This window comes from Terrapene carolina, unplaced genomic scaffold (assembly GCF_002925995.2).
Source record: "Terrapene carolina triunguis isolate 2854851 unplaced genomic scaffold, T_m_triunguis-2.0 Scaffold120, whole genome shotgun sequence".
NCBI lineage: Eukaryota > Metazoa > Chordata > Testudines > Emydidae > Terrapene > Terrapene triunguis.
This window is the reverse complement of record NW_020664471.1, coordinates 4,863,659-4,884,415: the sequence shown is the minus strand read 5'-3', so window position 1 is coordinate 4,884,415 and position 20,757 is coordinate 4,863,659. Positions and strand designations below refer to the sequence as shown.

Sequence of the window (20,757 nt, the reverse complement as noted above, 5' to 3'; positions counted from 1 at the left end):
CACACACACACACACACACACACACACACACACACACACACACACACTACAGTGAAGTAGTAATTATACAATGTCATTCACAAAAAGAAGACTCTCATATTATGTTAAGGGCAGAAGCTCCTTATTACTGTTTCTTTATTGCTCTATTCCCAGAGGAAATACAGCAGTACATCATTCCTGAATAAAAACAAATTGAGCAAAACACGCTATTTCTATGATTCCCCCAAGGCACCCTTACAGCCTTGGCATAAGCTTCCCCTTTGCTACAAGACGTCACAGACCCACACAATCAGGGGCTGCTAGAGACGCAGCTTTGGAGCAGTCTCTAGAAGGAACCCCTTCATGGTGCCAGACCCCCTAGGGGTCTCACTCTTCCTCCAGGGTAAGCCACATGGCCTCATTACACGGACCTCTGGGCCTTCTGCACTCCTGCTTCACACCGTGGACTCCATTCAGCGAATCCAATTGATCCAGACTCCTGATGAAGATTCGTACACTTTTCAGGAATTAATGCACCTCACCCAGCAATTGCAGTGAAACTCACTCAGCATTGTCAAAACACTAGGGTTTATTCATTAACTGGAACGCAGCATAGGAAGTCCTTAGGGTAGTATAGGGAACTGAAGGTTAAAGCATAGTCCACTCTGGTTTAGCCCAAAGCCCAGCCAAGCTGTAGTGAACCTCTTGGTTCAAGCTCTGTCGGTCTCTTCCAATCTGACCTCCTTGGTTAGACTCCTGGTGACAGCACTGACACCTTCCAGCAGCCAGCTCCTATCCCCCAACTTCAGTCCTTTGATCTTGAGTTGGGATTATTGTTCAGCTTTCCTAAGGAGAGGCAGAGAAGTCCATATCCCCTGTCATTGGTTGCTAGGTGTCAACATCCTGGTGAATGGATTTCCCATTGTCTTCTCAGATACTCGACTGAGACTAAGGCCCAGACACAGCTAGGCAACCCCCACACCTATGTGTCCAGGCCTTCTCTAAAAGCAGTCCCCTTCCACCCACTGGGTAACAATGCAGTACACAGGGGACACTGAGGCACAAACAGGATTCATAAAATTATTACAAAAAAATCCTGCTTCATCACACAAAGCCAGGATTTTGGACAAGGCTCTCTTTTCCAGAAGGTTTGGGAAATGAGATGTTTTGCTTCCCTCTCCCGCAAATGATAGCTGAAGCTATTCTCTAAAAGAAAGCGAAGTACAGCTGTGTTCCTCAGCTCCAGAAAAAAACAACACCATACTTTTCCCTACTGACCATAAAGAGTCATTGCTCAAGTAATACAGCACTAAACCTCATCAGAACTACCAACACCAACTTGGAATTGGCATAGAACCCTTTCTTTGCCCCTGGTCAGAGAATCTTCTGGGACACCTTAGGATCCTTCCAATTTTCACCATGGCTAATTTCAGGGTAACTGGTCTCCTGTAGAAGCAGTCATCCACATCAGAGACTCCAGGATACATGAAACCAGGAAAACATATAAAGCAGATTTGGATAAATAATGTTGCTAGTGCTGATGAGGTTTTCCATATGGATGTTGTACAAATTCCATATAGTGCTGATGGATCCCATATGGGATTTGTACATGGAAGAGCATGAGGAGAGACAGGGTTTCCCAATCCTCCCTACTTCCTGGAATCCCAGGCCTGGTCTACACTATGAGTTTAATTCGAATTTAGCAGCGTTAAATCGAATTACCCCTTCACCCGTCCACACAACGAAGCCATTTATTTCGAAATAAAGGGCTCTTAAAATCGATTTCTGTACTCCTCCCCGACGAGCGAAGTAGCGCCAAAATCGATATTGTCATTTCGAATTAGGGTTAGTGTGGCCGCAATTCGATGGTATTGGCCTCCAGGAGCTATCCCACAGTGCACCATTGTGACCGCTCTGGACAGCAATCTGAACTCGGATGCACTGGTCAGGTAGACAGGAAAAGCCCCGCGAACATTTGAATTTCATTTCCTGTTTGCCCAGCACAGGAGAGCATAGGTGACCACAGAGAGCTCATCAGCACAGATAACCATGCAGGCCGATAATCGAAAAAGAGCACCAGCATGGACCGTACGGGAGGTACTGGATCTGATCGCTATATGGGGAGAGGATTCAGTGCTAGCAGAACTTCGTTCGAAAAGACGAAATGCCAAAACTTTTGAAAAAATCTCCAAGGGTATGATGGAGAGAGGCCCCAATAGGGACTCAGATCAGTGCCGCGTGAAAGTCAAGGAGCTCAGACAAGCCTATCAGAAAACAAAGGAGGCAAACGGTCGCTCCGGGTCAGAGCTGCAGACATGCCGCTTCTACGCTGAGCTGCATGCAATTCTAGGGGGGGCCGCCACCACTACCCCACCTATGACCATGGATTCCGAGGCGGGGGTAATCTCATCAGCCACACCTGAGGATTCTGCGGACGGGGAAGAGGAGGAGGAGGACAAGCTTGCGGAGAGCACCCAGCACTCCGTTCTCCCCAACAGCCAGACTCTTTTTCTCAGCCTGACTGAAGTACCCTCCCAAGCCAGTACCCAAGACCATGACCCCATGGAAGGGACCTCAGGTGAGTTTACCTTTTAAAATATAAAACATGGTTTAAAAGCAAGCGTTTTTTAATGATTAATTTGCCCTGAGGACTTGGGATGCATTCGCGGCCAGTACAGCTACTGGAAAAGTCTGTTAACGTGTCTGGGGATGGAGCAGAAATCCTCCAGGGACATCTCCATGAAGCTCTCCTGGAGGTACTCCAAAGCCTTTGCAGAAGGTTTCTGGGCAGTGCAGCCTTATTCCGTCCTCCATGGTAGGACACTTGACCACGCCATGCTAGTAGCAAGTAATCTGGTATCATTGCATGACAAAGCCTGGCAGCGTATGGTCCCGGTGTTTGCTGGCATTCAAGCAACATCCGTTCTTGATCTCGCTGCGTAATCCTCAGGAGAGTGAGATCGCTCATGGTAACCTGGTTGAAATACGGGAATTTAATTAAGGGGACAGAGGGGGCCGTTCCTACTGGGCTGTTTGCCTGTGGCTGAAAAGAAATCCTTCCCTGCAGTTAGCCAAGCGTGGGGGGGAGAGGGGGAATTGGCGCTGAGCTTTTCGCCTTTGGCTAGCAGGGATCTTCTCTGATACCAGCCATGCGGTGGAGGGGAGGGGTACAGCGATCATCCCAGATAATTCATGGCGGGTGGGGGGGCAGGGGGTTAGTTTGGTTTCTGCAGGGATCTTCCCTGATACCAGCCACGCGGTGGGGGGAGGGATAAAGCGATCATCCCAGAGGATTGGAGGGGGGGGGGGGTTAGTTTGTTTTCTGCTGCTGAAGGTTAACAGGAAAACCGCAGCAGTCAATGGGCTTTGCTTGGTATGTGCGAAAGGAGGGCGCAGAAGCCGAAAGACAATGGCTTACCATGGCCACATGCAAGCCGAATTCTGTTGCCCGGACCTGCCTCTGTGATCTCTAACACCAAAGCCACAGGCACTCAATATTAAGATGGAAAATGCGACCTTGTACTGAAATCACACGTGCTATGTAATGTGAATAGTGTTTTTCACCGTGAAACAGTATAAGCATTGTTCTGTAAAATGTATCTTTTTAAAAACTTCTCTCCTTTTTTCCATCCCTCCAGCAGCTGCAAATTTTTCAAGCCTCCCTCCTCCGTCCCGAAGGCTATCTCAGATAAGGCGGCGGAGAAAGAGGACGCGAGACGAGATGTTCTCGGAAATAATGGAATGCACCCGCAATGAAAGAGCTCATTTGAATGAGTGGAAGGACACGGTATCTAAGTACAGGAAAGATGCCAGTGAACGTGAGGTCATGAGGGACACTTGAGATGAGAGGTGGCAGGCTGCAACGCTGGGGCTGCTGTGTGATCAAACGGACATGCTCCGGTGTCTGGTGGAGCTTCAGGAACGGCAGCAGGATGACAGAGTGCCGCTGCAGCCGCTGTATAACCTCCCTCCCCCCTCACCATGTTCCATAGGCTCCTCACCCAGACGTGTAAGAACGCGGGGGGGGAGGCTCCGTGCACCCTCCCACTCCACCCCAGTGGACAGCCCAACCAAAAGGCTGTCATTATATTGAATTTTTTCAGTGGCCTTTTACTTCCCTCCTATCCTCCTCCCAAACCTCATCCGGGTTACCTTGTCAGTTCTCTCCCTATGTTTATAATCAATTAATAAAGAATACATGATTTTTAAACGATAGTGACTTTATTTCCTTTAAAAGCAAGCTGTGATTTAAGGGGGGAGGGTGGTTTGCTTACAGGGAATGAGTCAATCAAGGGGGCGGGTTTTCAACAAACAGAACTTTCACACCGTAGCCTGGCCAGTCATGAAACTGGTTTTCAAAGCTTCTCTGATGCGCAGCGCTTCCTGGTGTGCTCTTCTAATCGCCTGGTGTCTGGCTGCGCGTAATCAGCAGCCAGGTGATTTGCCTCAACCTCCCACCCGGCCATAAAGATCTCCCCCTTACTCTCACAGAGATTGTGGAGCACACAGCAAGCAGCAATAACAATGGGGATATTGATTTGGCTGAGGTCTGACCGAGTCAGTAACGAGTGCCAGCGACCTTTTAAACGGCCAAATGCACATTCTACCATCATTCTGCACTTGCTCAGCCTGTAGTTGAACAGCTCCTGACTCCTGTCCAGGCTGCCTGTGTACGGCTTCATGAGCCATGGCATTAAGGGGTAGGCTGGGTCCCCAAGGATAACGATAGGCATTTCAACATCCCCAACGGTTATTTTCTGGTCCGGGAAGTAAGTCCCTTGCTGCAGCTGTTTAAATGGAGTAGTGTTCCTGAAGACGCGAGCGTCATGAACCCTTCCCGGCCAGCCCACGTTGATGTTGGTGAAACGTCCCTTGTGATCCACCAGTGCTTGCAGCACCATTGAAAAGTACCCCTTGCGGTTTATGTACTGGGTACCCTGGTGCTCCGGTGCCAAGATAGGGATATGGGTTCCATCTATCGCCCCACCACAGTTAGGGAATCCCATTGCAGCAAAGCCATCCACTATGACCTGCACATTTCCCAGAGTCACTACCTTTCGTAGCAGCAGCTCAGTGATTGCTTTGGCTACTTGCATCACAGCAGCCCCCACAGTAGATTTGCCCACTCCAAATTGATTCCCGACTGACCGGTAGCTGTCTGGCGTTGCAAGCTTCCATTGGGCTATCGCCACTTGCTTCTCAACTGTGAGGGCTGCTCTCATTTTGGTATTCTGGCGCTTCAGGGCAGGGGAAAGCAAGTCACAAAGTTCCATTTAAGTGCCCTTACGCAAGCGAAAGTTTCGCAGCCACTGGGAATCGTCCCACACCTGCAACACTATGCGGTCCCACCAGTCTGTGCTTGTTTCCCGGGCCCAGAATCGACGTTCCACGGCTATAACCTGCCCCATAAACAGCATGATCTCCAAAGCACCGGGGCCCGCGGTTTGATAGAATTCCATGTCCATGTCCTCATCACTCTCGCCGCCGCGCTGCCATAGCCGACTCCTCGCCGCCTGGTTTTGCAGGTTCTGGTTCAGCATAAACTGCACGATAACGTGCGAGGTGTTTACAATGTTCATGACTGCTGTCTTGAGCTGAGCGGGCTCCATGCTTGCCGTGGTATGGCGTCTGCACTGTTCACCCAGGAAAAAGGCGCGAAACGGTTGTCTGCCGTTGCTTCCCTGGAGAGGGGGGAGGATGTACCCAGAACCACCCGCGACAATGTTTTTGGCCCCATCAGGCATTGGGATCTCAACCCAGAATTCCAATGGGTGGGGAGACTGTGGGAACTATGGGATAGCTATGGGATAGCTACCCACAGTGAAACGCTCCGGAAATCGACGCTAGCCCTGGTACATGGATGCACACTGCCGAATTAATGTGCTTAGTGTGGTCGCATACATTCGACTTTATACAACTAGTGTAGACATACCCCCAGTCTCAGTCCAGGCAGCCATTGCTTTTAATTCTCCCAAACATTCCTGGCTTCCCAAGACTTCCTTTTCCTGTCTTTTCAAAGCCAATGTATAAGACAGTAAATTCTCTGCTAGTTTTCCTCCAGCCAAAGTCCTTTGGAAATCTTCCCTTTTCCCAAACAGAAGAGGTCAGGGCACAAACACAGCCCTTTGCTCTTTTATCCTCAGAGCAGAACAATAATAATAAAAAATAAAAATACAGTCAAGCTGCAAGCAAACAGCCTTAAACATATAGTAGACTTGAAATCAGGTTGGTGGCATCTCCTTGGTCAGAAGCAAACCTCTGCCATGGTCCGGAGACACAGGACTGCTCACCCACTCCCAGCAACCTCTGACTTCCTTTTCCTTATAAATGCTCCCAGAAGGTTAACAAGCTCCAGCTGCTTCCTGTCCCTTCTCATAGAATCATAGAATATCAGGAGGTCATCTAGTCCAACCCCCTGCTCAAAGTAGGACCAATCCCCAGACAGATTTTTGCCCCAGATCCCTAAATGGCCCCCTCAAGGATTGAACTCACAACCCTTGCCATCCTAGTGTGGAGCTGTAGGGCTTTCTGACCCACCCACCATCTTGCCACCCTTACTCCCAGAGGAATGGTACATTGTCACAGGATAACAATCAATGGATTTATATTTTCTTGATTCTAGGAAAGGAGGAGATCATGCTCTATTAGTGAAGTTGAAACAGCTACTGCACGTTGATGGAAGACACTCTGATGACCAATAAATTAATTGGATAAGACACTCTGATGTCACTATCAAAGGGGTGAATTGGTTGCATTATTCTACTCCTATGTTGTTGGGCTTTTTTGTCCATTAGAATCTGAATAAGATTTGAAAGGTTTTGGTTTTTGAAAGGAGATTATAATCTTTTGCTCAAAGAACAGTCTGCTTAATTGGCAACCCTACTAGGCTTTATTTCCTATGAAAAAATATCTGAACTGAAAGTTTTGAATGTCTCCAAACATCATTTCCTAGATTATAGTGTGTCATTTTCTACTTCTGCTATGAATAAAATGGCATTAACTGTCATACATTATCCCTGATAAACCCCTGCAGATTGCATTGAGGATGCAACAATACAAGTATTCTCCGGGTATAAAAAAAATCAACTTCTGAATTATTTTGTTCATTCCTACCTTCTGGTTTGATATCTAAGAAGAACAAAAGGGCTAAAATGGATTATAGGTCATGCAAGAATAGATATTTCCCTTTTATGTTTTCAATCACTCACAAGGGCCTCTGTAACTAAACTATTAGCTATTGAGACAATAATAGCAGGTATCCTCAGGGGAGCTAACTGGACAAAGGAATCAACTTTTAGGCTTCGTAAAAAACTGCTGGTTCAAAGATATTGTTACATGCTTTAAATGAAGCAGTAAAGAGTCCCTCAACTAAAAATTATGACTTTTCTAATAAACAAAAATAATTAGGATATTAATTAGAGACAAAGACAAGATATTATGACCCCTTCTGACACCACACTGTTTTAGGCTCACAAATATCTCTAAGAAATTATTTTAAGATCACAAATATCTCTAAGAGGATCCCCGATCAAATCTTTGGCTGTATTATCTGGCCAGAGGAACAGAATAAAAAAAATCTATTTCCTTTTGTGGATTGTTCATATTTTGAATTATGCTGAGTCAAATTGTGCCAGAGGGGGATTAAAATATTGAACTGGAAACAAAGAAAAGATTTAGATATTTAAGGGTGCTAGGTTAAAGTCCTGTAAGCTATGTGTTCTGCATTTTGGGGGCGGGGGGGGGGTTTAAGAGGCAGGAGTTGTTGGGAAGGTTGTTTTTGTTTTATGTTTTTTAAACACAGTCTGAAGATATAAACCTGCCTCTGTCTCAGATTCATTTTTCTTTCATATACTTTTGGAAAATTATACACTCAACTTTCCAAATCACGTTCTTCGAAGTTTTGAGATGCAGTAGAAAATAGTCTCATTTTTCCCTCAATAAATGGGTGTTAAGAAACTTTAGTAGTAGTAATGAGCTACTCAATAGTTTGGTGAGAAGTATGAAAGGAACCCATCTTCAGCCTTGTGTAGCTACAGGGAGTATCAACACACAATTTGTCTTATAATTAAATATTTTTTAAAAAAATAAACATTACTTATCCAGTTAACCTTTGCTGGTGAGTTTCTATGCCACCAGCTACTGCTGCTCCAGTATCCTGTACCTTTTAAATAGTTAACTATTAGCAGCTGCATTTCTGTTAGATGTACCTGGAACATTTGGCAACCATTATGTATCTAATGTACAATGACAATATTCAAAATAATCTCAGTATTTCTCAAAAAAAGAAAAAACAGCCTTAAATAAAGGTAAGAGATGCTAAAGGTGGTAAAAGCGCACTGTAAAGTGAATGAGACGCATACTAGTATACCACATCGCTTTTGGTTTACTCCCAGAATTCAAAAGCAGAGCTGTTAGAGCATTCTGGATACTGCCATATAAATTAATAACCCTAGCATCTCACTTCACACTTCTAGTATATACACCTTTCATTAAAAAATCTCAAAGCACTTAACAAATGATAACTATTCTCCACAACACCCATTTAAGGTTAGTAAGTATTGTTAACATTCTAGAGATGGAGAAACCTAGGCACAGAGAGAATACATGACTTGCCTATGATCACAGCATAAGTCAGCATCAGAGCTGAGTAGAGAACCCAAACTCCCAACTCTAAACAACAGACAGTAATTTTGGCTTTTTGTTCCCACAATTCCCTCTTCTCAACATTGCACGAGAGACTCAGAATAATGTTTTATATCATCATCCAATATAGTAGCACATGAAACTTGAATGATCAAGAGCTGTTAAAATTGAAGTCTGTTATAGTGCATTACTTGAAAAAAATTGTAAAAAGCAGGTAAAACTTGGAGAAATAAAGATAACAGGCCAACTCAAAAAAAAAATGTACATGGCACTAAAAGACAAAGAAAGCTGAGATAGACTAAAGCTTTTTTCTTTTATAAACCCTTTTCTGTCCCACTGCTGATCTCTCCAGTTACCAAAACTATTAAGCCCAAGTTTAATTTTCAAAGAGGCTGGGTACCTAAATCCTAGAGCACCAATGTAAGGCTTAATCAAACACCAAATATCAAAATTCAATAAACACAGATATTAATAAAAAACAGGGTGAAATCTTCAAAACTAAAGTGTTAACAACAAAAACTAAATGTAGTGTATTTGGCCCATCACCACATTAAAAAAAAGACTTTCAGAACAATTTTGGACATTCAGTCAGAGACTGACCACATCAGGTTGATGTCAAACTCAATAAAGTGGAAGGCAATGGTCTCTGATTGTGGAACTTTTTAATATCCTTACTAACTGGTCAACAAGTCAAGAGCTGTTTGAGGCGTTACAACAGCAGAGCGTGCAGAGTTACAGTACTGCAACAGCAGCTCATTGGGAAAGAAAAAAGGTAAAAGGGTAAGGGACTGTAGAGAATGGCAGAGTTTGATCAGACACCCACTAAACCTATTCAGATCATCTTACTAGGCTTCAAAAATGAGCCCTCTCCTTTGCACCCAAGAGCATAATCCTGGTATAAACCCAGTGTATTCCTATCCCTTGGTATTAGGGCTTCAGCCCAGAGCTTTCATATCATTCTTGGTTGGTCCTATAGGTCTGCTAAATGTTAAGCACCTGTTTCCTCCTAAATAATGGTGAGTAGCAATTTATTTCAACCCACAACACCAAACTGCTAATATAGGGGACATGCTTTCCCCTCCCTTTGTCATTTATCCTCCATTTTGTCTGCTTCTCCCTCTCTAGTGAGCTCTGTGTGTGTTTCGGCCACTCCCCTTCCTCTTTGTTTGTTGCCCATCCACTTCTGTTTTCTGTCTCCTTGCTTGTTTTATTTCCTCTCTCTCCATGTTCTTCACTGGACCCTGCCTTAACTCAGCTGAAAACTGAAAAGGACTGAACTGGGCACAGTGAAATTTATAAAACCCAAGATAATTTCACTGATTACTGTACTCATTAAGAGGAGCTGGATGCTCACCATTTTTGAAAAATCAGGCCATTTTACTTAGGGCTTACATATGGTCTCAGGAACCATAAATCTAGACACCAATTTTTTTTAGACTTTGGTCTTAACCTAGACACTTTGTTATGGTACATGTCTTTTTTATTATTACAATGCCAAACAGCCACTGCAGATGGACAGCGTTTGTACCTTCCTTGCAATGGAGTATTGAAATATATGTGGATCATACTCTCTGAACAATTGACATTTCGAATAATCTTGCTCTCTATACCCTGCCTGCTCACAACACTAACACTCCAATAGGAAGACAGAATAGTGTGATAAGAATGCTTGGTGTTTTTGCAGAAGCACACAAAGTTCATTGTTGGAAGGCTGCCCAGCACGGATTTTATCTGTGTTGCAACCCTCTAAATTGCTGATAGATTAGGACACAATTAAATTCTTAACAGGTCAACTTTGACAATACAACTTTACAAGGTACTTTGTAAAGCAGTTCAGACTCAAAAGCGACACACTCTTAAGGATTGTCTACTCAAGCATTTAGTTTGCAGCAAACTGGGGTGTGACTCTACCCAGCACTGCTGCACATTAACTTTCCCATGGACCCCGCTGACATGCACTAACTCCTCCTTCATATGCATTGATCTACTCCACTTTGAAACACAGGGTCCACATGGACAATTAGTGCACGGCAGGCTACTATGGGGTAGATTTACACCCCAGCTACTGTATATTCTGGCAGAACGGAGAATGTCATATTGGATTCTATGTGCTTTTTTTTTTTTAAATACCAGAAATTAAGGGAAAAAACAGTATTTTTTTCACTAATCCATGTAATAGCACTGATAGCTTTCCCCTCTAGCTCTGCCGCTGTAGTTAGCTAATAAAACTATTCACAAAGCTAAACTGACATCACCCATGATGCTGGTGGACAAATAAAAATGCCATATTAATTCACTTCCAACAGAAATACAAGGAAAAAGACAGGAAATTCAATTCCCTCCCTTCAGACCATTTTCAAGTGTTTCAGACTTAAGGGGACAGTGTCAACTTGATATTTTTTTAATTGCAAAAATGTCAGTTATGTAATAAAGCACTTTTTAAATAGTAGGTGTGTCCTGAAATTTTCTTTAAAGGATTATTGTTTTTAAAACATTAAAAATTCTGTTCTCCAATGTGTCTTAGACCTGGGGGTTTTTTTGTTTGTTTTTTAATTTCACAAAAATTTTGAAATTGTTTCCATTTTGTGGTATTCAAAATGGATCCATTTTTTCAAAATTTTAAATGTTTTGTTTTGATCAAAAGTTACTGGAACTTTCTGTTTGATCGAAAACTGTGGGGGGTTTTCCAATAGAAAAATGTTAGCAATTCCCATAAAAATCATTGATAAAAAGTTTAAAAAAAAAAATCACAAAATGCAAAAAACTTTTTAGTCAAGTATTTAAAAGCTAAAAACACCTTTAAAAAAAAAAATAGAAAAATCTATCTGTAGAGAAAAAAACAATTCACCTGAAAAATTTCAACCAGATCTTATGTTTACAGGATTCTACCAGCGAAAAAGAGTGGAGAAACCGAAGAGTACCAATGAGTGAAAATCAGAATTGCTGTCCCCTGCCCCCTTTCATTTTTTTCCCAAGTCTGGAAGAAAGGTTGAAATATAAAATTTCCAAAGTTGCAAAAAATTTTGGAAACCATAAATGTTTTGTCTTGACATTTTTGAAACATTTTGATATTCAGGGAATAGTGTTGTAAAGAGCTTGAATTGTTTTACTGGGATACAATTAGAAATATGTAAAATTACAAATTTAAGCTATTTGTGCTTGCTCTAAAAAGTGATATACCGCATTTTGCAATACAATGCAATTTCAAATGTCATATCCAAGCCTGAAAATCAAGGTTTATGATTAACATAGCACCTCAACTTAGCTATAGCAGAAAAACCCAAGAGCCAAATCCTGCTCATCTTTCTAATTCACTTAGGCAATTTTGAAAATTCCACTCATAGTGTATTTACAAGGGTAATGTAATGTTTTACAAACAACCAATTTCTCAGTCCCCCATCTGAAACTCTTTCATTACGATTTTTCTCTTTCTTAAAAATTACACTTTTGTTGCAAGAAATTAGGGCAAGGAATGATATTGAGAGACGAATGAATAGCAGCTACAAGGAACAGCAGGTGTGCATTCAAAAAGCACCTCTCATTCCTACCACAATTATTTTGTTCTTCTGAAAGCACAGTAAGATGAACACTTATTAATATTTTACTAGCTAGAGACCTACACTTATCCCAGTTGCATAAGTAAATGCCATTCGACAGATGAGGAAATATTTCATGTCCATGCACAATTTTCACAGTCATCTGCAACACATTTACTCCAGCCAACATGCCACTAAGTAGTTATGCCAGCTATATAATTATGTTTGTGCCTTATCCACAAAAATAATTTGGCCATGGCACAAGAGCCAATGGATCCAATTAATCTCTTATGAAAGTTTCTTAGCTTCAATGGACTTATACCTGGGATAAATCTGACTCCTAATCTTTATTTTTGATGTAAAAAGAAAATATGAATATATTTTCTGGACCAAAAAATAAAAATATTGTTTGAAAGAAAATTTTAAATCAGTTTAAGATTATTTTCCTTAGTAAATTAAAACTCATGAAGAATACCACCATTCAAATGCATAAGAGTGAATGCATCATGCAGATGTTTGATCAGGTATAGCTAGCAAATGTTTCTATTTTGACTTCCTGCATCATGACCAGTTAACTAACAAATGAGGCATCCTGCAAAGCTCTTTATCCTGTAAGTTGCTCTGTATAGGTTATGGGATCTGCCTAGATGGAACAGCCTGCAGGATCGCTGTATGTCACAAATCATGTTAGTTGACACCTAAAAGGAAAACAAACATTCCTATGGCCAACATAGTAACTGCAATTTTATAACTGCTGAATATGTGCAATTAATGTTAAAAATCAAAAACAACATACAATCAACTTACTAGCATGTTTATCTGCAAGCATTATAAGGCTGTTGGAAATGTCTCGTCGTCTGTAAAAGCACACAACTTTTGCTTCCACATTGCCATTAGCAGTCTAGAAAATAAAATAAATTAGTCAAGTCAGGGTCTGTCCTCACTCTACTGAATTGTTAGAATCATATGTACCCAATCCTCCAGCATTTAATCACACTGACTACATCGTGACTGCTTGTGTGATTTAGAACTATCCATGTGAGTACTCACATAAGTAAGGGTTTCCAGGAGCAAGCCCATACTAACTACAGCTCACTTCATCAGAGCATTTATACTGACTGCAAAAAATTACTTATAGTATTATTTTGTTACTAAGACTAATGACAATTTCATTTTAAGGTACGAATTCTTTAGAAAACCTATATATATTAAAAGCTTATTTAACATTTCTTTTTAATTCCTTTTTTGTAAGCAAATGTGCATTTCAAATTACTATGTCAATTTCATTTAAACTATGTTCAATATAACCCATTAAAGTTTATTTGACAAATTCGCTTACTTCAGCTAACTAGATGGAAAAATTACTTACCTTACAATTCTCCTTTGAGGATATCATCTTGCAGGATTCTTACTACTGGGGCTTAGCTCCTTAGCATGAGACTGGCAATATTCTGCTAACACTTAAAGAATTTTTACCATCTCTCTCCTCCTGCATCCTTCTGTCTTATTCCTTATACACTATTCACTGTCTCATCCTCCTGTTTCATTCACAATTTCTGCAGTGAACAAAGAAGGGGCCCTATTGGCAGCAGCCTCATTCATGGTGAAAAATGCTCATATGTAGTAATAATCTTGTAAAAGACATGCCAGTAATTTTTTGTGTGACTTCCATCGCCCATGAACAACTTCAACTATTCAAAATCATGAGCCCATAGTTCATACCCCATGTTTTCATGCTATGGGAATAAGAGTCAAAATCCAGTGCAATAGTTCACTCTGTATATTAAAAATTAGCAGTGTTCCAACCGTTTACATACTCTCTTTAAAATAGATTAATGCGACAGTTGAGAGTTTTGCCATGTTTTAGTTGTTGTTGTTTTTTAAAAGATAAGTATGTATAATGTCTAATAAACAAAATAAAAACATGTTTTTTCAGTTTTCTTTCTTCTTAATTTGATGCCCTTAACACATGAAAGATACATACTTCCCCATTAGGAATCTGGACTAAATCCTAGAAACCACTCTGTTTTAAAAATCAATAAATGACTGTGCCCTACATCCCACCAACAAGATTACATTATGGCAATCCAGTTTAAAGGTAATAAACATTACATTTAGAACATTATTGGAATCACTTCATTTACAGTAAATAAAACATACTGTATTCCAATAGAAGTCCAAACTGATTATAAAATGTGTGAGGTGCAAGTATTAGCTGAGTGGCAGTGGTCTCAGATAGCTCTAAAAATTAATACAGAGGAAAGAACAGGAAGACCCCTTGCAGATTACCAAATTTTGTGAATTACAAATAGGTTTTAAAAAACATTTTTTTTTTAATTTATATTTTGACACTACAAAATATACTTTAGTTTCATCATTTATTTTGATATGAGAAATTTACTTATAAGTGTTGATAATAGTTCTTTATAGCACACTAGTAAATAAACTGCTGAATGTTTTATAAAAATAATATAGTCTTCGTAACATGAGACTTCACGACAGGGCCTTCATGCTTCCCCATACTGCCACCTCAAACAGCCTCAATCCTGCCATGGGAAAACTTTCCCTAAGGATGAAAGTAGAGAGTTGAGTCTCCATGGCCATTCAAATCTCTGGTGCCTATTCAAAGACTGCCAACAAAGGGTGCAAATAACTTCAGTGGCGTTGCAGTTTTTATTATCTGGACATCTAACCATTGGGAACTGTCTGAGAATCCCAAGTTATTTCTCATATGCCACTGAACAGACATTAAATGGTGAGAACTTATGGTAACTACTATCCTGGGCTAGATCATCAGAAAGGTGAAACAATTCATGCCACTACCAATCTCCTGAGCATACAGGCCCATAGCCTTGTGGAAGGTTTGGTTTTGGATTTTTAAAAAGTAGAATCATCCTTATCACGATGTACTGGCTGTTTTTCCACATAGTGCAAAATTATAAGAGATCACATAGCAGTATTTCAGTATAAAGTACACACAAATCTCCAAAACAACACAGCATGTTTATGGAAATCATTCAAGAGCTCGGAAAATACTGTTTGGGTTTTAAGAAGAACTACACATTTGCACTAGTCCGGGAGTTACATCAGGTTTTATCAAGTAGTGTATAGGATTTTTACATATTCATGTACCTTGTTAAGTTCTTCTATTCGCCTGATCAGATATGGATTGCTCGAGGAGTTTTCAAAATAAACGTAATCTGTAACAAAAGGCAGAGAGATATTTAATTATTTCAAAAGCAGTATTTGTAGAATGTTGTTTTTGTCAATGCACAATTCCCCTAACTCTAGAGGTTTGTAAAAAGCAGGTGCTTCAGTCATATTCAATGCCAGATGTATATTTCGATTATTTCAACATTTTGAATATTTGTTGAGTTTTGAATCAATAATCTCATAACTCTTGGGATTAACTAAACAGAACCTCATTAAGGCCCTGATTCTGCAAAGATACATGTGTTTAACTTTACACACTATGAACATTCCCAATGACTGTAAAGTTAAGTATGTGCATAAATCTTTGTAGGATCAAAGCCTACAATGCACTTCACTAATCCACGTACTTTATAAATCCGCTTTAAAAACTGGCAGTCTCCCACAACCTCTTAGCAAACAATTTACCCTCGGTGTACTGTATAGTGCGGTTTGGTATTACTGAGACATTGTTATTTTTAGAAAATATGCTACTGTACATTTACTAGCCAATTTGGAAGTATTAATAAGTACAGTAGTCCAGATAAATGAACAAAGTACTTTTGTGATGCATCATACTTGCTTTTGCTGACATCCCAGTTCAGTAAATAATTTGCAAAACACAGTAATTGGCAATAAATCTCCCAGTCACTAATGTTCATTAGTGAGATTCTTCTGTACTTGAATATGACAGCTAGTTTCATAGCTACAAATATATTTTCAAAAGGGACAAGGAAGACTCTTCAGCTTCACACGGCCAAAAGTTTATAGATCACCCATAATGATGAACAAAAATAACATGTCTCCCTCAATCCAGTCTCTCAAAACCTATTTTTCTTGGAGAGTCTCACAGAAGATGCTCCACAAAATTCAAATAATACTTTGCATTTATATCTGAATGAATCTTATTTGCATCCTGCACTAATGTATGAATTTACCACTATGGAAACATGGTAGAATTAACGCATGGAAAAATAGTGAACATATTAACCTGCCAATCACTCACAATCCACCCAAAGTTATAACCCTTGCTCTTGTATCTCCAATACCAGCTTCAATAAAGGGGGAAAAATGAGAAGGGGGATGGGAGTTAAAAAAGGAATGTACGGTTAATTCATCAAAAATATATATGTAATCATTGTGTGTTACATGTAGTGGGAGAGGGGATGGTTTAGCAGGTCTAAGCTAATGGTTCTCAACCTTTCTCATACTGTGATGCCATGTTACAGCAGAAAAACATTCCAGGACCCCTTCTCATTTAGTTATAACAGGGGTAGGCAACCTATGGCACGCATGCCGAAGGCGGCACACGAGCTGATTTTCAGTGGCACTCACACTGCCCGGGTCCTGGCCACCGGTCCGGGGGGCTCTGCACTTTAATTTAATTTTAAATGAAGCTTCTTAAACATTTTAAAAACCTTATTTACTTTACATACAACAATAGTTTAGTTATATATTATAGACTTAAAAAAGGAGACCTTCTAAAAACATTAAAATGTATTACTGGCACACGAAACCTTAAATTACAGTGAATAAATGAAGACTCGGCACACCACTTCTGAAAGGTTGCCGACCCCTGAGTTATAATGAGAGGGTGGTTGCTACCTCCTGAAACGTTTTCATGTTCCCCTAAGAATTCCCAGGTTGAGAATCCAAAATCTAAGCAGCAGGGGCCAGACTATGCGAATCCTTGCCCAGACTTCACTAGGACTTTTCTTGTAAGGATTACTCACATGAATAAGGGTGCACAGGCTCACAACCTAAATTCCCTCTTGGAGAAAGAGGGCTTGTTGCTATAACTACATCACAGAATCATAGAAATGTAAAATTGGAAGAGATCTCAATAGGTCATCCCGGCCAATCATCTGCTCTGAGGCAGGACTAAATATTATCTAGCCCATCCCTGACAGATGTTTGACTAACGCTGTTCTTAAAAACCTCAAATGATTAAGATTCCACAAGCTCCCGCAATTTCTAAATCTCCTTTGCTGTAATTTAAGCCCATTACTTCTTGTCCTGTCCTCAGTGCATAATAAGAAAAATGTATCATCATCCTCTTTATAACAACTTTTTACACATGCCTCCCCCAGTCTTCTCTTCTTCAGACTAAAAAACATCAATTTTTTTCAATCTTTTCTGATAGCTCATGTTTTCTAGACCTTTAATCATTTTTGTTGCTCTCCTCTGGTCTTTCTGCAATTCGTCCACATCTTTCCCAAAGTGTGGTGCCCAGAACTGGAAACAGTATTCCAGTTGACGCCTTATCAGAAGGGTGACCATAAATCCCATTTTGGCAGGGACAGTCCTGTCCCAGCCATCCCGACTGTTTGACAAAACTGGGTATTTGTCCCATTTGCTCTTGATCATCTGTTAGCAAGAGCAAACGGGAAAAATGCAGTTTTGTCAAAAAAGTGGGGTAGGACCCCTAACGGGGTGTGGAGAAACATGTGGGGGAAGTGGGGGCCAGTGGCAACTGCAGCCCTGTGCTGGAGTGAGGGCTAAGGAGATCGGCTCGGGCCAGCCATCCTGCCCCGTGTGCAGGGGGAGGCCTCAGGCAGCTCCACGCATGGGTGGGCAGCGGGGCTCAGAGGAACAATCCCATGTGTGGGGAGAAGGGTGCTTGTGAGTGGGCTGCGCTGGGGCTTGGGCCAGCCCCACACACAGGGAGGGAACTCAGTCCAGCCCTGCATGGGCAAGACCCGGGGGTGGTCCGGGGGTGTCCCATTTTTCCTTTGAGAAAATATGATCACCCTGCTTATCAGTGCTCAGTAGAGAGGAAAAATTACTTCTCGTGTCTCACCTATAACACTCCTGCTAACACATCCCATAACAACTTTTTTTGCAACTGTACCACATTGTTGATTCATATTTAGTTTGTTATCCACTATAACTCCCAGATCCTTTTCTGCCATAGTCCTTCCTAAGCAGTCATTTCCCACACTGTATTTGTGCAGTTGACCTCTTGGGAGGGACAGACAGGATGGAATTGATTTCACCTTCATCATTTTTACTATCTTTAATTCGGACCTCGTTAGCATGTGATTTGACAAAACCAGGACACTCATGGGCCCTGTCCAGTCTTTGTCCTTTGTCTCGTCCCTGATACGCATTGTAGGATGCTGGTTTGGGGAGTGATTGGGAGAGGAATGCTATTGAACAGTGAGATGGTATGGAAAAGCTAACTTCAGCTTTTCCTTTGGCACCAATCATATAATTGTAAACATTGCACAGGGCATTTTATTGTGGGGGAGTGGAAAATTGTTATTGCTTGTGTTTTTCCACAGCCTCCTTTAGTCTTTAATTGGCCTCTATCTCCCCTGTGCCAATGCACCCTGCACCTAACACAGTGGTTCCCACAGGAGCCAAGCTGATGGGTGGCAAGATAACAGCAACCCAACTTGACTTATTACTTAACTTGGGGGGAGGAATGGGGAGAGGGTATATGGAAACTTTTCCTTACAGGTAGCCAAAGATACTAGGCAATAATAAACAAGGGGAGACGTTTCTGTGCTGCAGAAACCTCTGGATGGACACAGGTTGCCCACTCCCATCAGGCCTGAGTAGGGTGACCAGATGTCCCGATTTTATAGGGACAGTCCCGATTTTGGGGTCTTTTTCTGATATAGGCTCCTATTACCCCCCACCCCCTGTCCTGATTTTTCACATTTGCTGTCTGGTCACCCTAGTCCTGAGCAATGTTGGTTTGAGCCTGGCCCTTTCCTCCTTCCTGACGGGGGCTGCTACTGGATAACTTTAGCACATCCTGGGGCGGGAGAAGTGGCCTCCTTCCCTGTCCTCCTGGGAGACCATCTCCCCATTTCTTCTGGGAGATGCTGCCCCTGTTGCATCCCCTGGTGGTGGCTGGTTGCAGACAACATGTGATCGCCTCTTGGGCAGCCTACTGAGCCCGCTCCCATTGACCTTTGGGAGCACTGCCCTGCCCTTTTCCCTCCCCCAATGAAGGGGCCTAGGGCTCCTCTTCCCCCCTGGGGGGCAGAGAATGCTCCCCACCTTCCCTCGCGGGGGTGCGGCCGCCCCTGTCCTGCTCTGGGGGGCTGAGCCCATCCCCCCTGCACAGGCAGAGGGCTGGGCTCCTTCGTCTGTCTCCCCAGGCCCCGCTGGGGGCCCCCCGGGGGCGTGGGGCGCTTGCTCCCTGGGCTGGGCGTGGGGGGGCTGGGGTGTGCGCCAGGCTCCCTCCTCCCCAGCACGCTGCGCACAGCGCACGCCCGGCCCGGGGGGCAGAGCCCGGGCGGCAGGGCCGGCGCTCCCCGGACCCCACATACCTCCCACTCGGTACATGTTGGCCGCCATGTCTGCGCTCCGCGCCCTGCTCCTCCTGCCGCCTGGGCCGGGCCGGGAGGGAGCGGCTCGCTCTGCCCCCCCTCCCCGCCTCGGGCCCCGCCGCCGCCGCGGCCCTCCCCGGAGCTGCCCGGCGCGGGGCGCGGCAGGGCAAGGGTTAAAGAGCCGCCGGGCCCGGAGCCCTCCTGGGTTGCCCGTGTGGGGACGCGAGCGGCGACAGCGCACGGATGGCCCTGCCCGGGCGGACGCTGCACCAGCGCCGTGTCCCGCTGCGCATCGGGGGAGGAGGGGTTAAAAGTTTCCCTCGTGGTTCTGGCCCCAAAAGGACAAGCGAGGACGGAGTCCGTTTGCTTGGGGGGCATTGGCGGGGGGGCATTGGGGGCAGGAGTGCATTGGTACATGGGTGTGCTGGGGCTGGGGGTAGGAAGTGCATTGTATGTTGAGGGTAAGTGTATTAGCATATGCAATAGCAGAGCAAGAGGCTATGACTATGGGTGTATTTCTGTGTAGGAATCTGCCCCTGGATGGGGGTGTGGTGTGGTGTGGGCATAAGTATGGAGGAGCCTGTGGCTAGGTGGGTGGATGGGAGTCCATGTGAGTGTGTTTCTGTATATAAGTGAGTCGCAGAGCAGCACAGGTGAGTGTAGAAGTGTGACAAAGACAGTGAGGGTGTGCGTGCTTGTGCATTGGACAATGTGCACCTGTACACAGATGCATTGGGATATGTGTCTGTGCGTGACAGTTGTGCTTGGGGGGTGAAGCTGTGCATCAACATGGGTAGGTGTATGTGACTGAGTGTATATTCTTTTGTGTGTGTTCATGCATGGGTATCTGTGAGCTTGTATGCCTAGATGTGTCTGAGTTTGTGCATCTGTACCATATGTGCATTTAGGGTGACCAGATAGCAAATGTGAAAAATCAGGATGGGGGTGGGAGGTAAGAGGAGCCCATATAAAAAAAAGTCCCAAATATCAGAACTGTCCCTATAAAATCGGGACATCTGGTCACCCTATGTGCATTTGTGTACACAAACAGTATGTATGCTACCCCTCTGAAGCGTTTAAATCCAGCATTTCCTTTGAGATAGTTATTGTTACACGTCAACTGTCCC

The 20,757-nt window shown here is 43.0% G+C and overlaps 1 protein-coding gene across 2 annotated transcripts in view; it reads right to left on the bottom strand.

The window, feature by feature from the left end:
* Positions 1-19,909, bottom strand: part of MTA3 (metastasis associated 1 family member 3) — a 190,028-nt gene extending 170,119 nt beyond the window's left edge. For both annotated transcript variants that reach the window (XM_026652526.1, XM_026652525.1), the window contains exons 1-3: positions 19,631-19,909; positions 15,291-15,358; positions 12,966-13,059 (exon numbers count right to left, since the gene is read on the bottom strand). In XM_026652526.1, coding sequence (XP_026508311.1) covers positions 12,966-13,059; positions 15,291-15,358; positions 19,631-19,658 — 190 coding nt within the window. In that variant the 5' untranslated portion in view covers positions 19,659-19,909. The remainder of the gene's footprint in view (positions 1-12,965; positions 13,060-15,290; positions 15,359-19,630) is intronic.
* Between the last annotated feature and the right edge of the window lie 848 nt (positions 19,910-20,757).